The sequence below is a fragment of the Ctenopharyngodon idella genome, chromosome 8 (genome assembly GCF_019924925.1).
Source record: "Ctenopharyngodon idella isolate HZGC_01 chromosome 8, HZGC01, whole genome shotgun sequence".
Taxonomy (NCBI): Eukaryota; Metazoa; Chordata; class Actinopteri; order Cypriniformes; family Xenocyprididae; genus Ctenopharyngodon; species Ctenopharyngodon idella.
In genome coordinates, this window is record NC_067227.1 from 6,886,410 (window position 1) to 6,900,487 (window position 14,078).

Genomic DNA, 14,078 nt, shown 5'->3' on the forward strand with positions numbered 1-14,078 from the left:
CAGGAACGGTGTGTGTAACATTAGCAACACATGTTTGATAGCTGTTTGATAGTCAAGCAAAAGGCTAATTATATTAATTCATATTAATTAATGACAGAACCGTCGCAAGGGCTGTGCCAAGTGTGCGAGCGCATAGGGGCGCGCGCCAAAGTAAAGGGACAGCTGACTTGAAGCCAATAAAGTTCATGTTTTTGTCCTTTCGAAATAATTTAATACTATAAAACATATCTAAAACAATATTGCTCTGAGCGTGTGAGTGTGACCGTGATTCTTCTGCATGTCAGTCAGTGTGGCATCGCACGCCAAGTTCTGAGAGAGCTATTCAGTCCATTATAAATTCTGATTTTGGCTGCCTCTGGAATGGATCAAACCATAGATATATTAGCTTACCTGATAACTTCAAGTAAATACGCTGGAAATCCACGCTCATTCAAGGATGTGCATTTATTTCATGTACGGAGAAGGCACGGGCGCCTGCAGGATTTCATCTGAATGTTTTTTTAAATCTGAAAACTCCAAAAAGCAACGAAATTGTCAAACATCCATTTGGCACATGTTCACAGAGGAAGACGGCTGCTTGTTCTCTCGATACTGTCTGTTTTACTGAGAAATCGCTTCAGGTGATTCAGTGGGAGAGCAGTCCAAACAAATGCAAGTGGATTCAGACCGTTTTGCAAAGGCATTTTACCAATTCATAATTTAAAACACAATTTAAGCGTCAGAAAATATGTGAGCAGTTCAGTTGCACAGCTGTTAAACTGAATATACGAAGCGAAGCAAGCTTTTTTCTTAAATATCCACAACACAAACAACAAATTGCTCGTCACTACAGCAACAGTAGACTCTCCGAGCTGGCGTGAGCAAGTGGAGGCGGGGCTAATTTGCATATTCATTGATCCGTGTATAATAAATGAGGCAAGGGTGTAGAGTTACATTCAAGCTATTTTAAGGCATGAAGAAATTTTTTTCACTTGAATTTTTTTTTAAATATGCCATTTTGGTGATCAAAGATGAGTTTTAAGGGATAAAATAATTGATTACAGGGGGACTTTAATAATTGTTAACATAAGAGCACTAATAATTCTGTCATGAAATTGCAGCTTCACCCTCTGAGTTCCTTTTTTTTTTTTTTTTGTAGGCTATGGCATTATGCAATTTTGTGTAGGCTAAATACTTGTACATGTGCTGCTTTAAACAGTCTGTGTAAATAAACATAAATGCCATGTCAGATGTTGCTTATGTTCTACCTTTGCAGCAGTGGTGTAGTCTAGTTTTTTGTAGTGAGTATACTGTGATTTTTCCCTCCCAGCCTTATACTTACCTGTCCCAGAGCGACACCCCATAAGCACCACCACACTCACTACTGCATGTAGTATGCATCTGATCTAGGCCATATGCAATTGAGAGCATTCTGAAAGGCTGCTTATGTGTGTTTTATCAACATGTCAATTTATTATAATCAACAAAAGACTTTACCAGCCAATGGCATTTACAGCTGAAGAGACTCTGGACTGATTTTCTACTGTTTAGTGTCAATCACCATCTAACTCAACCAGTTAAGATAGCCTGAGATGTTATATGAATATGGTCCCTGGAGCATATTTTATCAGCTGGCAAGTTTCAATGCATATTTAAGAGTGCAAGTTGCAACTATTATTACTCTCTAAAAAATGTTTGGTTAAAAACAACCCAAGTTGGGTTGAAAATGGACAAACCCAGCGGTTGGGTTAAATGTTTGCCCAACCTGCTGGGTAGTTTTATTTAACCCAACTATTGTGTAAAAATTGCTGTATATTAAAATGAACCCAAAATATGTTGGAAATTAACATTTATTAATATTAAATATAATAGCTAAACAATAAACATTTATTAAATTGTTTATTAATTAATGTTCACCTTTTGATTATTATTGTTGCCTCTATAATTATGTGTCTGATTTTCAAATTCCAACCTATTTTGGGTTCATTTTAAGCCAGCCATATAGTCATTTTTAAACAATAGTAGGGTTAAATAAAACTACCCAGCAGGTTGGGCAAACATTTAACCTAACTGCTGGGTTAAAACAACCCAGTCGCTGGGTTTGTCCATTTTCTCAAGAAAAAAATTCTCAACTAATGCTGTAAAATATGGGAATCAGTTGGTTATTGAAGGTTAAAATGAACTGATTTGTATACAAACTTAAATTACACTTAAGGAAATTTTTATAATAATAAAGTTATAATAGGCCTAACTTTAAATTTATTTCTACTCCAATTCGTTTTTTGAAATATAAACATTTAAATGGTGGCTGCATAATATAGGCTATTGAAGAACATTAAAACATTAATGTTCATTAAAAATTAAAAATTAAAAACATTAAAAATTATAGTTAATATGTAATATGGTGTATATATTTAGCTAAATGCTCCTCTCTAGAGTTCATTTTTCTAGCTGACTAACGAGTTTATGGTCACTGAATATGTTTGTTCTGAGTTAAATGTGACGTTACATGACATTGTTTACAAGCCGTTATTAACGTCTTTCCGCGGTTGAAACACTGATTAAGCGATTATACAAGACATGATATGGATTTCGTTAAGTTATAGTGTATCTTTTATCATACCTTGAGATGTTCATTCATGTTTATTTCACGCTGTAACTGGTAACTTAAAGCGGAGGAGAGGATCAGTTCACGTGCGCGTCAGGCTGCCGCTTCTCTTGAACTGCTACTGCGATCTGTCACGATCACATTAAAGAGCGCCAAAACGGTATTTAGCCTATGTTTTTTTTATTCCGAAGTAAAATGGGCAAAATATGAAACTTAAGACTTTGAGAAATATGAGACTTTGTTTCATGTCAAAATCATATTTTGTGATTTATTGGATGGTTACGTATCCTCGCGCTTTTTTAAGTGGGTATACGGAAATCCTTGAACATTCCTAGTGGGTATACGGCGTATACCTGCGTATCACGTAGACTACACCACTGCTTTGCAGTGTAAAGATGGCTTTTGCTGCAGTTCAAAGAAACCCTGCTGAAATGGAGGTTGAGGGGACCATGAAGAGGTGGCTGCAACTGGCAGCAAATTGAAAGGGTGGATGCAAGGTAAGTCTTCTTAGTGTTGTTCAGGGGCCCTATGTATAAAACTTTCTGTAGATTTCATCCTAAAAGTGTGCGCACGCATAAAAGCCAGATTTTCCGTACGCACAAAAGTTTTCAGATTTATAAAACCATGTGTAAAAGCCAGAACCTGCGCAAAATTATCTTTATAAAACCCAGTCAGCAGAAGATTGTGCATACATTCATCTCTGCCCCGTCTCCTCCCCGAAATAACCATATATGGAGCTTACAACACCTAGTTTTACTTTGCATTGCGTCATCTGCATATTATTTTCATGCATATTTCCATCCACGTGACACCGTTTTTAACTGTACAAGACATTAGGAAAATATAACGATAAATGCCGTCACATTACATTGCTAAAAATCATTCACTCTCCTTGTCTTGTTTCAGAAAATGAAATAAAATAATATAAAATACTGTTCAGAATGTTTTCAGTGAAGAGTTATTTTAATTATTTTCCACTGGCCAAATAGTATTTTTTATTTTTTTTAAACAAATCAAATTTATGCAATTTTGACTAGAAAACATACATAGCCTATATTTTAGGATGTTTATATATTTTTAATTGAAACAGATATGCGGCCTTATTTTTGCATTGTAAATTATTGTATGACTTCAGCACGTCACTGACAAACATTTTAAAAATAAAACGTGCGTATCTTACCGTTTTCTTCTAAATCTAGCCTTCAAATACAATGGCATTTTTCATAATATTGGGAAGACCATGAAATGGGTTATCTTTAGGCTACTATCTGTCTGTGCACGACAACAGCAGCACACCTGACTCCTGAGGTTCAGCAGAGGTTGTACAGTAGTAGCTACTCGTCAGACGATCACCGAGCGACTCCTTCAGTGTCTGTTATAATGCCATTATGTTGCTATAAGCTATCTGCTTAGATGAAGTGCGTATCATTTATCATTATTCGTGCGAAAATATTTTCTGTTCTGCTATTTAGAACACAATTTAAAGCGTAATTATCATGCACCAAGCAATCCTCGCTGTAGTTAAAACATTAAAACACAACATGCCACAGGAAAAGTGTTCAAAAGCTGCGCATCCACTACAAATATTTCTACTTCAATTAATATAAAATGTTGTAACTTCTGGATAATGATTTCATGTAATTTCAGTGCTTTCTCCATTAAGGAGAGTGACATTTAATCTAAATGTGGAAATTGAAATGTTTAAATGGAAATTTAAAATCATTGTTTACTTCGCTCACTCCAGTAAGTGCGTATGCACGGTCTAGAGCTCCCGTATGGTGCAGACATGTGCATACGTGTTTATACATCAGGCCCCAGGTGACAGACACAATATGTCTGTTTAAATCAATATTAAAGACCTTGTTGATTGTTAGGATTGTCAGGCTGCATAAATAAGGTAAACTAGAACTGGAAACACTACCTACAACATCCAATATACTTGTTTCATCGTAAGAAGAATGACATTTATGCTAAAATTAGTCTGTCTGTCTCATTCCATATCCAAAACAGATGGTTGAGATGACCACAACAGCCCTGAATGTCAGCAGAGAACATGACAACTAAATGAGCTCTAGAGACAGATCCACTGTGAAGACCTCGACGACACAACAGTCTTCAGCATGGTTGGTGCTTTATGGCATATTTAAATGTGTTTCAGGGAGTGAATTACAGTTTAAAGCATGCCATTTCCTGTTGCCAACAGGTGTTGCTATGACTAACTGAATATTTGCATGTAGATGTCTTCAGGCCTGGACTCTTATCAAACATGTGAAGTTTGGGACAGGGTGGACATTGTAAGCCTGAATTACAACAGCTTCCTGTTTCATGGCAAAACATCAGATTTTGTCAGGCCACCACAGACATGCCTTTCAACGAAAACTCAAGATCTTTGCAATGTAACATCGCTAAGGCATTAAGATTAGACTGACCAAATATGATGTTGATCTGGTTAAATCTCAATGAGGAGTTACTCACAGTGTAAAGTCAAGTCAAGTCAAGTCACCTTTATTTATATAGCGCTTTTTACAATGTAGATTGTGTCAAAGCAGCTTTACATTGATAGCTGGTACATTGTTTGGCTGCACAGCAGCTCTTAAAGAATAGTGTCAATGCAGGCAGATCAAAGCACTGTTGAATATCAAATGTCAAGTCAAGTGTCCCCAACTAAGCAAGCCAGAGGCGACAGCGGCAAGGAACCCAAACTCCATCAGGTGACATCAGGTGGCAGACAAGTGGCAAATTGGTGTTAAAATGGAGAAAAAAACCTTGGGAGAAACCAGGCTTAGTCGGGGTGCCAGTTCTCCTCTGGCCAACAGTGCTTTGTTACAATTCAGGTTGCAATCATAAGTCCAATAGGATCGCAACATTAAAAGTATTTATTTCAGTTCCATACAATTGAGGATCGTATTCATCACGCCGGTATGGACGGTTGTTGAGGAACTGTGTCGTGGCTGTCGTGTCGATGAGGCCTTCACAGGGGATGATCTAGTTGACTCAATCTCTGCTGATACTTCAGGGCTGCGTTGTGGTCGTGTCAAGGTGCAGGTCCTTGGTCTCACCTGGATACGGCCCGGATCCGGTTGACTACGGTGAACCTCGGGATAAACAGAAAGACTAATATTAGCGTAGATGCCATTCTTCTTCTGATGTAACGAGTACATCAGGTGTTATAGGAAGTGTTCCCGGTTCCGGCTGACCTAATTTATGCAGCCTAATAATCCTTTAACGGATTTGGAAATATAAATTGGTAATGTGTTATGTGTATGCCAGGTTAAAGAGATGCGTTTTTAGTCTAGATTTAAACTGACAGAGTGTGTCTGCTTCCCGAACAATGCTAGGAAGATTGTTCCAGAGTTTAGGTGCCGAATAGGACAAGGATCTACCACCTGCAGTTGATTTTGATATTCTAGGTATTATCAGCTGGCCTGAATTCTGAGATCGCAATAGACGTGAAGGACTATAATGAATTAGGAGCTCGCTCAGGTACTGGGGAGCTAAACCATTTAGTGCTTTGTAAGTAATTAGCAAGATTTTAAAATCTATACAATGTTTAACAGGAAGCCAATGCAGTGTTGACAGAACTGGGCTAATATGGTCATACTTCCTGGTTCTAGTAAGAACTCTAGCTGCTGCATTTTGTACGAGCTGTAGTTTATTTATCAGGCGAGCAGAACAACCACCCAGTAGAGCGTTACAGTAATCTAGCCTTGAGGTCATGAACGCATGAACTAACTGTTCTGCATTTTTCATTGAGAGCATATGTCGTAGTTTAGATATATTTTTAAGATGGAAGAATGCGGTTTTACAGATGCTAGTAACATGGCCTTCAAATGAAAGATTGGTATCAAAGAGCACACCCAGGTTCCTAACTGACGACGAAGACTTAACAGAGCAGCCATCAAGTGTTAGACAATATTCTAGGTTATTACGTGAAGAAGTTTTTGGTCCAAAAATTAGAATCTCTGTTTTTTCTGAATTTAGTAGTAGGAAATTACTGGTCATCCAATTTTTTATATCAGCTATGCATTCTGTTAATTTTGTGAATTGGTATAAATTCCTGTAAAACATGTCATTTCCTGTTGCCCGCAGGTGGAGCTATGACTGTAACTGAATATTGGCATGTGGATGTCTTCAGGCCAGGACTGTTATCAAATGTTAAGTTTGAGGCAGATCGGACATTGTATACCCAAGTTACAACAACTTCCTGTTTTATGGCGAAACATAGAATATTGTCAGGCCGCCACGAACACACCCTTTAGCGAAAACTCAAGATCTTCGCAATTTAACGTCGCAACGACTTTTAGATTAGACTGACCAAATATGATGTTGATCTGACTAAAGGTTTAGGAGGAGTTCTTTAAAGTACAACGTCTTGAAATGGCAAAAAAAATTTGCAGAGAAAATTCAAAAAACCTCACTTCCTGTTGGGTTTTCACCCAGGGACCCAGGCACATGTCTACCGAATGTCATACTTGTATGTGAAATGTAGCGAGAAGGGCGCTTAATTGAAATTTTGTAGATGGCGCTATTGAGCCATTTTGCCACACCTAATTCTGAAACCCATATCAGCACCACTTCTGACACGTGTGCAAAGTTTCATGAGTTTTCGAGCATGTTTAGGCCCTCAAAAATTCATTTCGGAGAAGAAGAATACCCTTACAAAATATTACTGCAGTTTTTTAGAAGGAATACTACAGTTTTTGTTACATATAGGAAAATGCAGTTTTTTGGACATGAAAAAACTGCAATATTGCAGTATAGCCTATAATAATAGATGTCTGAAGTTTTACTGGAGTACAACTGCAGTATTACTGCAATGCATCCAAAGTACTAGTAAAATAAAACTGCAATACAACTGCAGTACAGCTAAAGTATTACGAAAATAAAGCTGCAATACAACTGCAATATTACTGCAATACATCTGAAGTAGTTGTTCACCCACTAATAGGGAACACGAGCTGAAGTAGTACTAAAATAATAATGCAATACAGCTGCGGTAGTACTGCAATACAGAATACAACTAAAGTACAATTACCTTCTCCAGAATCTCCTGTGATGCTTCCCTGTGCTCCAGCGATCTCCTGTGATGCTTTCCTGTGCTCCAGCGATCTCCTGTGATGCTTCCCTGTGCTCCAGAAATCTCTTGTGATGCTTCCCTGTGCTCCAGCAATCTCCTGTGATGCTTCCCTGTGCTCCAGCAATCTCTTATGATGCTTCCCTGTGCTCCAGCAATTTCTAGTGATGCTTCCCTGTGCTCCAGAAATCTCTTGTGGTGCTTCCCTGTGCTCCAGCAATCTCCTGTGATGCTTCCCTGTGCTTCAGAAATCTCTTGTGATGCTTCCCTGTGCTTCAGAAATCTCTTGTGATGCTTCCCTGTGCAAACACTCATTGTCTGCTGTGTCTTGGTGTTGGCTTCCTCAGGACACTGGTAAACCTGGTGTCACATCTCTATGTAGTTATTCTTATCATCATAATCATCATCATCATACAATACCTCCACTGTGCTGTTGTTGTTACTCACCTTGTAACCTTCAGTCTCCCCACAAATGCAAGGCTCAGGGAAACTCCAAACATTACAACATGCTTTCTTTTTGTAAATGTTTTCTCTTATGCATTTACATTATTCCTAAATGTAACTACTATCTTACCAGATTAAAAAAAATAAACTAAAACAAAAGAACAGAAAAAAAGACAAAAAAAAAAAAAAAATGTACTGGCCAAGTGTACTCACTTAAGGAGTTATGGTTTAAGCTCTGAGCACTTCACACACACACACACACACACACACTGCATCTTGGAACTTTTATGCATCAATTATATTGGTGCCACTTCATTTCTGGTCATGTGAAAGAACTACCACTGTCTTATCGTATCTTACTATAGAATTCTGGAATGCATACAGAACAAAATCAAGACGAGACTTATATGGGCTTGTCATTTTGCCCTTACCAAATACACATGAACTAGATCAGATTTATTGTGACCTTATCTCAGTGTATGTAATATGTGAGGAGGAGAAAATGAATGCTCCATGTAAATGTACACACACACACACACACACACACACACACAACATTTGCATCTTTTATGCATTGGTTGCCACTTCATTTTTGTTTTGTGTTCTTGTGTTCTGTGTTGTGTCTGATTTAGTGATTTTATTTGACAAATTTAATTGTCAGCAAGTGTCTCATGCCATTTAGATTAAGACAACTTTTTTTTTTTTTTTTTTTTTTTTTTTAACTAGCATATGGGTTAATGTTGCATGGTAATGGTCCACAGCTTTTACTTGCTGTACAGCAGTACTGTAACCACAGCTGCAGTATGAGTGGTAGGTTTATACTGACATTTTTGTATCACTGAACTGCAGTTATACTGTATTTATACTTCATTATATTGCAAACCTTCAGTTGTACTTCATTTTACTTCAGCTGTATTTATAGGTACTGCAGTTTTACTGCTGTTAAACTTCAATGTACTGCAGTTGTACTGTGATTATACTTCATTATACTGCAAATCTATGGTTGTGCTTAATTATACTGCAGTTATACTACTTTGTACTGCAGCTTTACTGCAGTTGTACTTCAATATACTGCAGTTATTTTTTGTAAGTGACAGTTCGGCCTTCAATTCCATCATGCTTGATCTTCTCATAGCCAAACTGACCCAGCTCTCCGTGCCCACCGTGGATCACCAGAACACCGGTGCTGAGCACATTTCTGGTGGGGCTATAGCCCTGCAAACCCCGGCCTAGCGCCGCCACTGTTTTTATTCTTAATTTTAATTAGTATGTTTCTTGTTGTTGTATTGTTTATGTGCACTGGAAGCTTCAGTACCAAGAAAAATACCTTGTGTGTGCAAGCACACTTGGCAATAAAGCTCTTTATAGCTCTTTATGATTATGATAATTGCTCTCATTGTGTCATGGCGACATCATGTGGTCAACATGTGAACGTGACGTGTGATTTACTGGAACTCACTGAAGTGGGACATTTAATTTATATTCCCAGGTCCAACCTCGTCTGGAACGCAGACTTAGTTGAGACTTGCAAAACGATGACTTGCTTCCACAACTGAGGCTACATGGGAGTATTTTGATCTAGTTGGAGAAATGTGTTTTAAAAACGAAATATGCACTGTGGATAAGAGAAATGACCACTCCACCCTCAAACACTTACTGGTATTACTGGGTCACACAGGGTTGAAATGAATGGGAACTTCATGGGAACTTTATGGGTTTGCATGAAAATGGGTTATTTGATGTGTGTGATTGTGATGTATCTGAAACGGCATATCATGTACTTTTTGTGAGTAAGTGTATTGTAGTATGTTACTTTTATTTTTATTTCATTTTATTTTGACTAACGCGCTCTGATTGGGACGGAAACATCCATACAGATTTTAAACTCACCCACGCAAGAAATATAGTTTGCTCTCCAGTACAGTAGATGGCGGCAATGCTAAAGAGTGGCTCGTTATTAAACAAGAAGAAGAATATTTATACACTGGTGTTTTTCGGTGGCTCATAATGTGACATGGCTGCCGCCTGTAACTTCCATGTGGTATTTATTAGATCATAGTTGATTGGGCGATTATAAACATTTTATCGTTAATTTCATTGTATCAAATTAGCGCTGGTAAAGCGTAATTTCATTGTATCAAATTAGCGTAAATAATAAAGTGAAGACCATCCAAACAAGCAGCCAAAATGCAACACGACGACGTAAGTAAAGCGTTAAAAGAAAAGCTAATGAAAATATAACGTATAATCTATATATATTATAATGATATTGACATATACTATTTTTATTGACAAACAACACGGATGAATCGAATGATAACATTTAAATGAACCAGTAATAATTGAGAAAGAAAACTTACAAAAATATTTCATAGATTGTAATGTTTCTTTTTTAGCAGTAAGATAAAAGAATGTCCCATGTACATCAATTAGTTTATTTTATGTTGTTGAACATAATCTTTGATTTTGAATCACCTGTCTTTTAAAGGTTATATGGGACCTTATCGGCAACAAGAGTTTTTGTTCCTACAAAGTAAAGTAAGTATATGTGATTGCTCCCACTAATTGTTTTTTTTTATTATCATATCCATTACCCAAATTGTGGAAGAACATGACATCTAACTTTTTGATTTTTTTTGTTGAAGAACGAAAACTCAACAGTTCTGTCGAAATGAATACAACATCACAGGCCTTTGCAATCGATCATCTTGTCCTCTTGCCAACAGTCAGTATGCTACTGTGAGAGAGGAGAAAGGTAGACTAATGATTTACTTCACAAAAGCAGTTTTTGCAACTCTGAGAACTTAAACGTCAGCAAAATGTATCTGAATATTTATTTATTAATCATTACAACTGTTCTGTTTCATTAGGCCAGTGCTATCTTTACATGAAAGTTATTGAGAGAGCAGCATTTCCTGCTCGCATGTGGGAGAAGGTATGAGAATCAAAACGAACAAGAAACATGAATCATTTGATATCATTCACATTGAAATATACATTATGTCTGTGCTATTCTTACTTTAACTCTTTCTCAGGTGAAACTTGATAGGAACTATGCAAAGGCTTTGGAACAGATTGATGAGAACCTTATCTATTGGCCGCGGTACATCCGACACAAGTGCAAACAGCGCTTGACGAAGATCACACAGTATCTAATTCGAATCCGCAAACTCACACTGAAACGACAGTGAGTACCTTTCTCAACTGCTGCATTCTGTGCAGTGCTGTGAAGGTTGTGCTAGCACATTCCATGATCTCTCTTTTCACATCAAATAATTTCAGCTCAAAATAATAATTAATGTCCGTTCTTTGTGTCCTAAGTAGCCATGTAATACCACTACCATTTAAAAGTATGGTATCTTTAAGATTTTTTATTTTTTATATATATATATATATAATTTCTGAAGTAAGTCTCTTCTGCTCTTAAGGCTGCATTTATATGATTGAAAATGCAGTACAGTAATATTGTGAAATATTATTACAATTTAAAATAACTTCTTTGTATAGTATTTTAGAATGTTATTTGTTCCTGTTTTGGCAAGCTGAATTTTGAGCAGCCATTACTCCAGTCTGCAATGTCACATGATATAGTATTTTAGAATGTTATTTGTTCCTGTTTTGGCAAGCTGAATTTTGAGCAGCCATTACTCCAGTCTGCTCTGTCACATGATCCTTCAAAAGTAATTATAATATGCAGATTTGGTGTTAAAGAAACATTTCGTTATTATCAATGTTGAACATGGTTGTGCTGCTTAGTATTTTTGTGGAAACCATTTTCAAGATTCTTTGAATATAAAGTTAAAAAGAATGTAATTTATTTGAAATCTTTTGTAACGTTGTAAATGTCTTACTGTCACTTTTGATCAGTATTCAGTTCTTTTAAAATAAAATAAAATACAAGGTGAACAGTTGTGTAATTTCAGTGCCTGGCTGACTATATGATCTCATGGTGCCTTTTTTGTATCCAGGAGAAAACTGGTTCCACTTAGTCGAAAAGTAGAGAGACGAGAAAAGAGGAGGGAGGTGAGTGATTTACTGATGTATGCGATCCTGAATATAACCCCATCTCCTGTATTTTTATTTTGTTCATTGAGTGTTTATCCAGACTTAGCTGAGTCCTCACTCTTATTTAAAATAACTCTTTGGATCAGATGTGGAGTTGAATTTGTGTGGTATTTACTCACTTTTCTTCTCACCAACAGGAAAAAGCCCTTATTGCTGCTCAGCTGGAAAATGCTATAGAAAAAGAACTGCTAGACCGTCTAAAACAAGGAACAGTACGTGCATTTTTGGCACATGCGTTTCCTGCTTTTGTGCCAGATCAGTGATCGCATTTAAAGTTTGCTTTTTCATTTGTTTAGTATGGAGACATATACAACTTCCCCATCCATGCCTTTGATAAAGCTATGGAAAAACAGGATGAGGAGACTGAATCAGAATCAGAGGAAGAGGAAGATGAAGAGGTACTAATTTTTTTCCCCTGTCAGTATAGTGTTTTTCTTACTTGTATGTCTATTACAGGACAGTGTACGCTACTTTTCAAAAGTTTGGGAATGGTAAGATTTTAAAAATGTTTGACTTTCCAAAAAAAAAAAAAGTCGCCTATGCTCACCAAGGCTGCATCAAATTATTATAATTTAAAATGACTTTTTTTTTTTATTATTATTATTTTAATATATTTAAATGTGTTGGCAAAGCTGTTTTTTTTTTTTTTCTTTCAGGTGTCTGGGACGAGAGAATTTATTGCTGAGGATGAGATTGAAGAGAGTGATCTCAGTGATTTCGAGGTAATTTACATGTTGTAAAATGTTACATTAAAAAAAAAAAAAAAAAAAAAAACATGACTTAATATCTGAGAGGGGTATTTAAATCGTGATTTTATTTTACAGGATATGAACAACCTGAAGGGAAGCAGTGATGAAGAGGAGGATGACGAAGAGGAATCCAGTGAGGAAGAGTTGGAAGAAGAGTTGGAGGAAAAGATCAAGGCCAAAACGAAAGGAAAAGCTCCACTCAAAGGCCCAATCAGGAAAAAGCGTGCCTATGTAGAGATAGAATACGAACAAGAGACGGAACCAGCTCAGAAAAGCAAGTCCACATAGAGACTTTAGCTGATGATCACACCAACTGTAGTAACTCTGCTGCCTTGTGGAACATTTCCAAATCATGGAACTTGCTAGCTTGCTAGCTTTTATTATACCTGTACAATAACAATGTACACTCACCTAAATTTTTAATGTGGTGGAATTGTTCATACATTGACCTGTTTCATCTGTGCTTATGCTGTTGCAAAGCATCACATCCATTGTGTACTTTTGGGTCAACTTTGATACAGTTATGCCATTTCAAATAAAGTTTATATGTGAAGGCTATATATTTTAGTGCCTGTTCGTTTGGCTTGCTGGAGTTCTAATGGAAAAAAACATCTATACATTTATATTAGTGTTGTGTTATACATGTTTTAGTTGGATCAACTTTTACATCTCACACACCCACCAGCAATTAAACTGCAGACCATTAGAAAACATTACTACAGTCAGACTGCCTACAGTGAAAATGCTGTTAATTTCAAAGCATTTATTGCAGAGAAAAATTAGGGGGAAAGCCCCAAGCCAAACAAGATGTTCTCAATGTCCAAAAAGATAAAGATTTGTTAACTTTAAAACCATGAAATATTTTATATTGGTGAATATCATTATTATCAGGTTGTAATTTTGATGTTGCCAAGCATCCATCCACCTGCAAGAGACTTAAGAGACAGCAACGGAGAAAATAATGCGGCCACCCCCAATAAAAAAAAAAAAAGTTAATCAGACATGAGCAAAAAAATTTTACATTTAAAAGAAACCAACACAATGTTGGAGAAGAACCATTTTCAGAACCATATCAGCCATTTTTTTTTATCATGATTGAAACTAAGATGATGCAGTGGGGCTCCAAACAAAGATCAGTGTGGTGGGTTATGATTTTATT

At 36.7% G+C, this 14,078-nt stretch overlaps 2 protein-coding genes across 2 annotated transcripts in view; both read left to right on the top strand.

Moving 5' to 3' along the window:
* The window catches only part of LOC127517609 (uncharacterized), a 117,675-nt gene that overhangs the window by 81,265 nt on the left and 22,332 nt on the right, over nt 1-14,078 (top strand). The window lies entirely within an intron of this gene.
* mak16 (MAK16 homolog (S. cerevisiae)) lies at nt 10,066-13,477 on the top strand. The gene is made up of 10 exons (XM_051903523.1): nt 10,066-10,307; nt 10,594-10,643; nt 10,751-10,860; nt 10,976-11,040; nt 11,141-11,292; nt 12,074-12,128; nt 12,308-12,382; nt 12,467-12,568; nt 12,827-12,892; nt 12,995-13,477. Exons 1-10 carry the CDS (start codon nt 10,293-10,295, stop codon nt 13,205-13,207), a joined length of 903 nt encoding a protein of 300 aa, XP_051759483.1. The 5' UTR covers nt 10,066-10,292; the 3' UTR covers nt 13,208-13,477.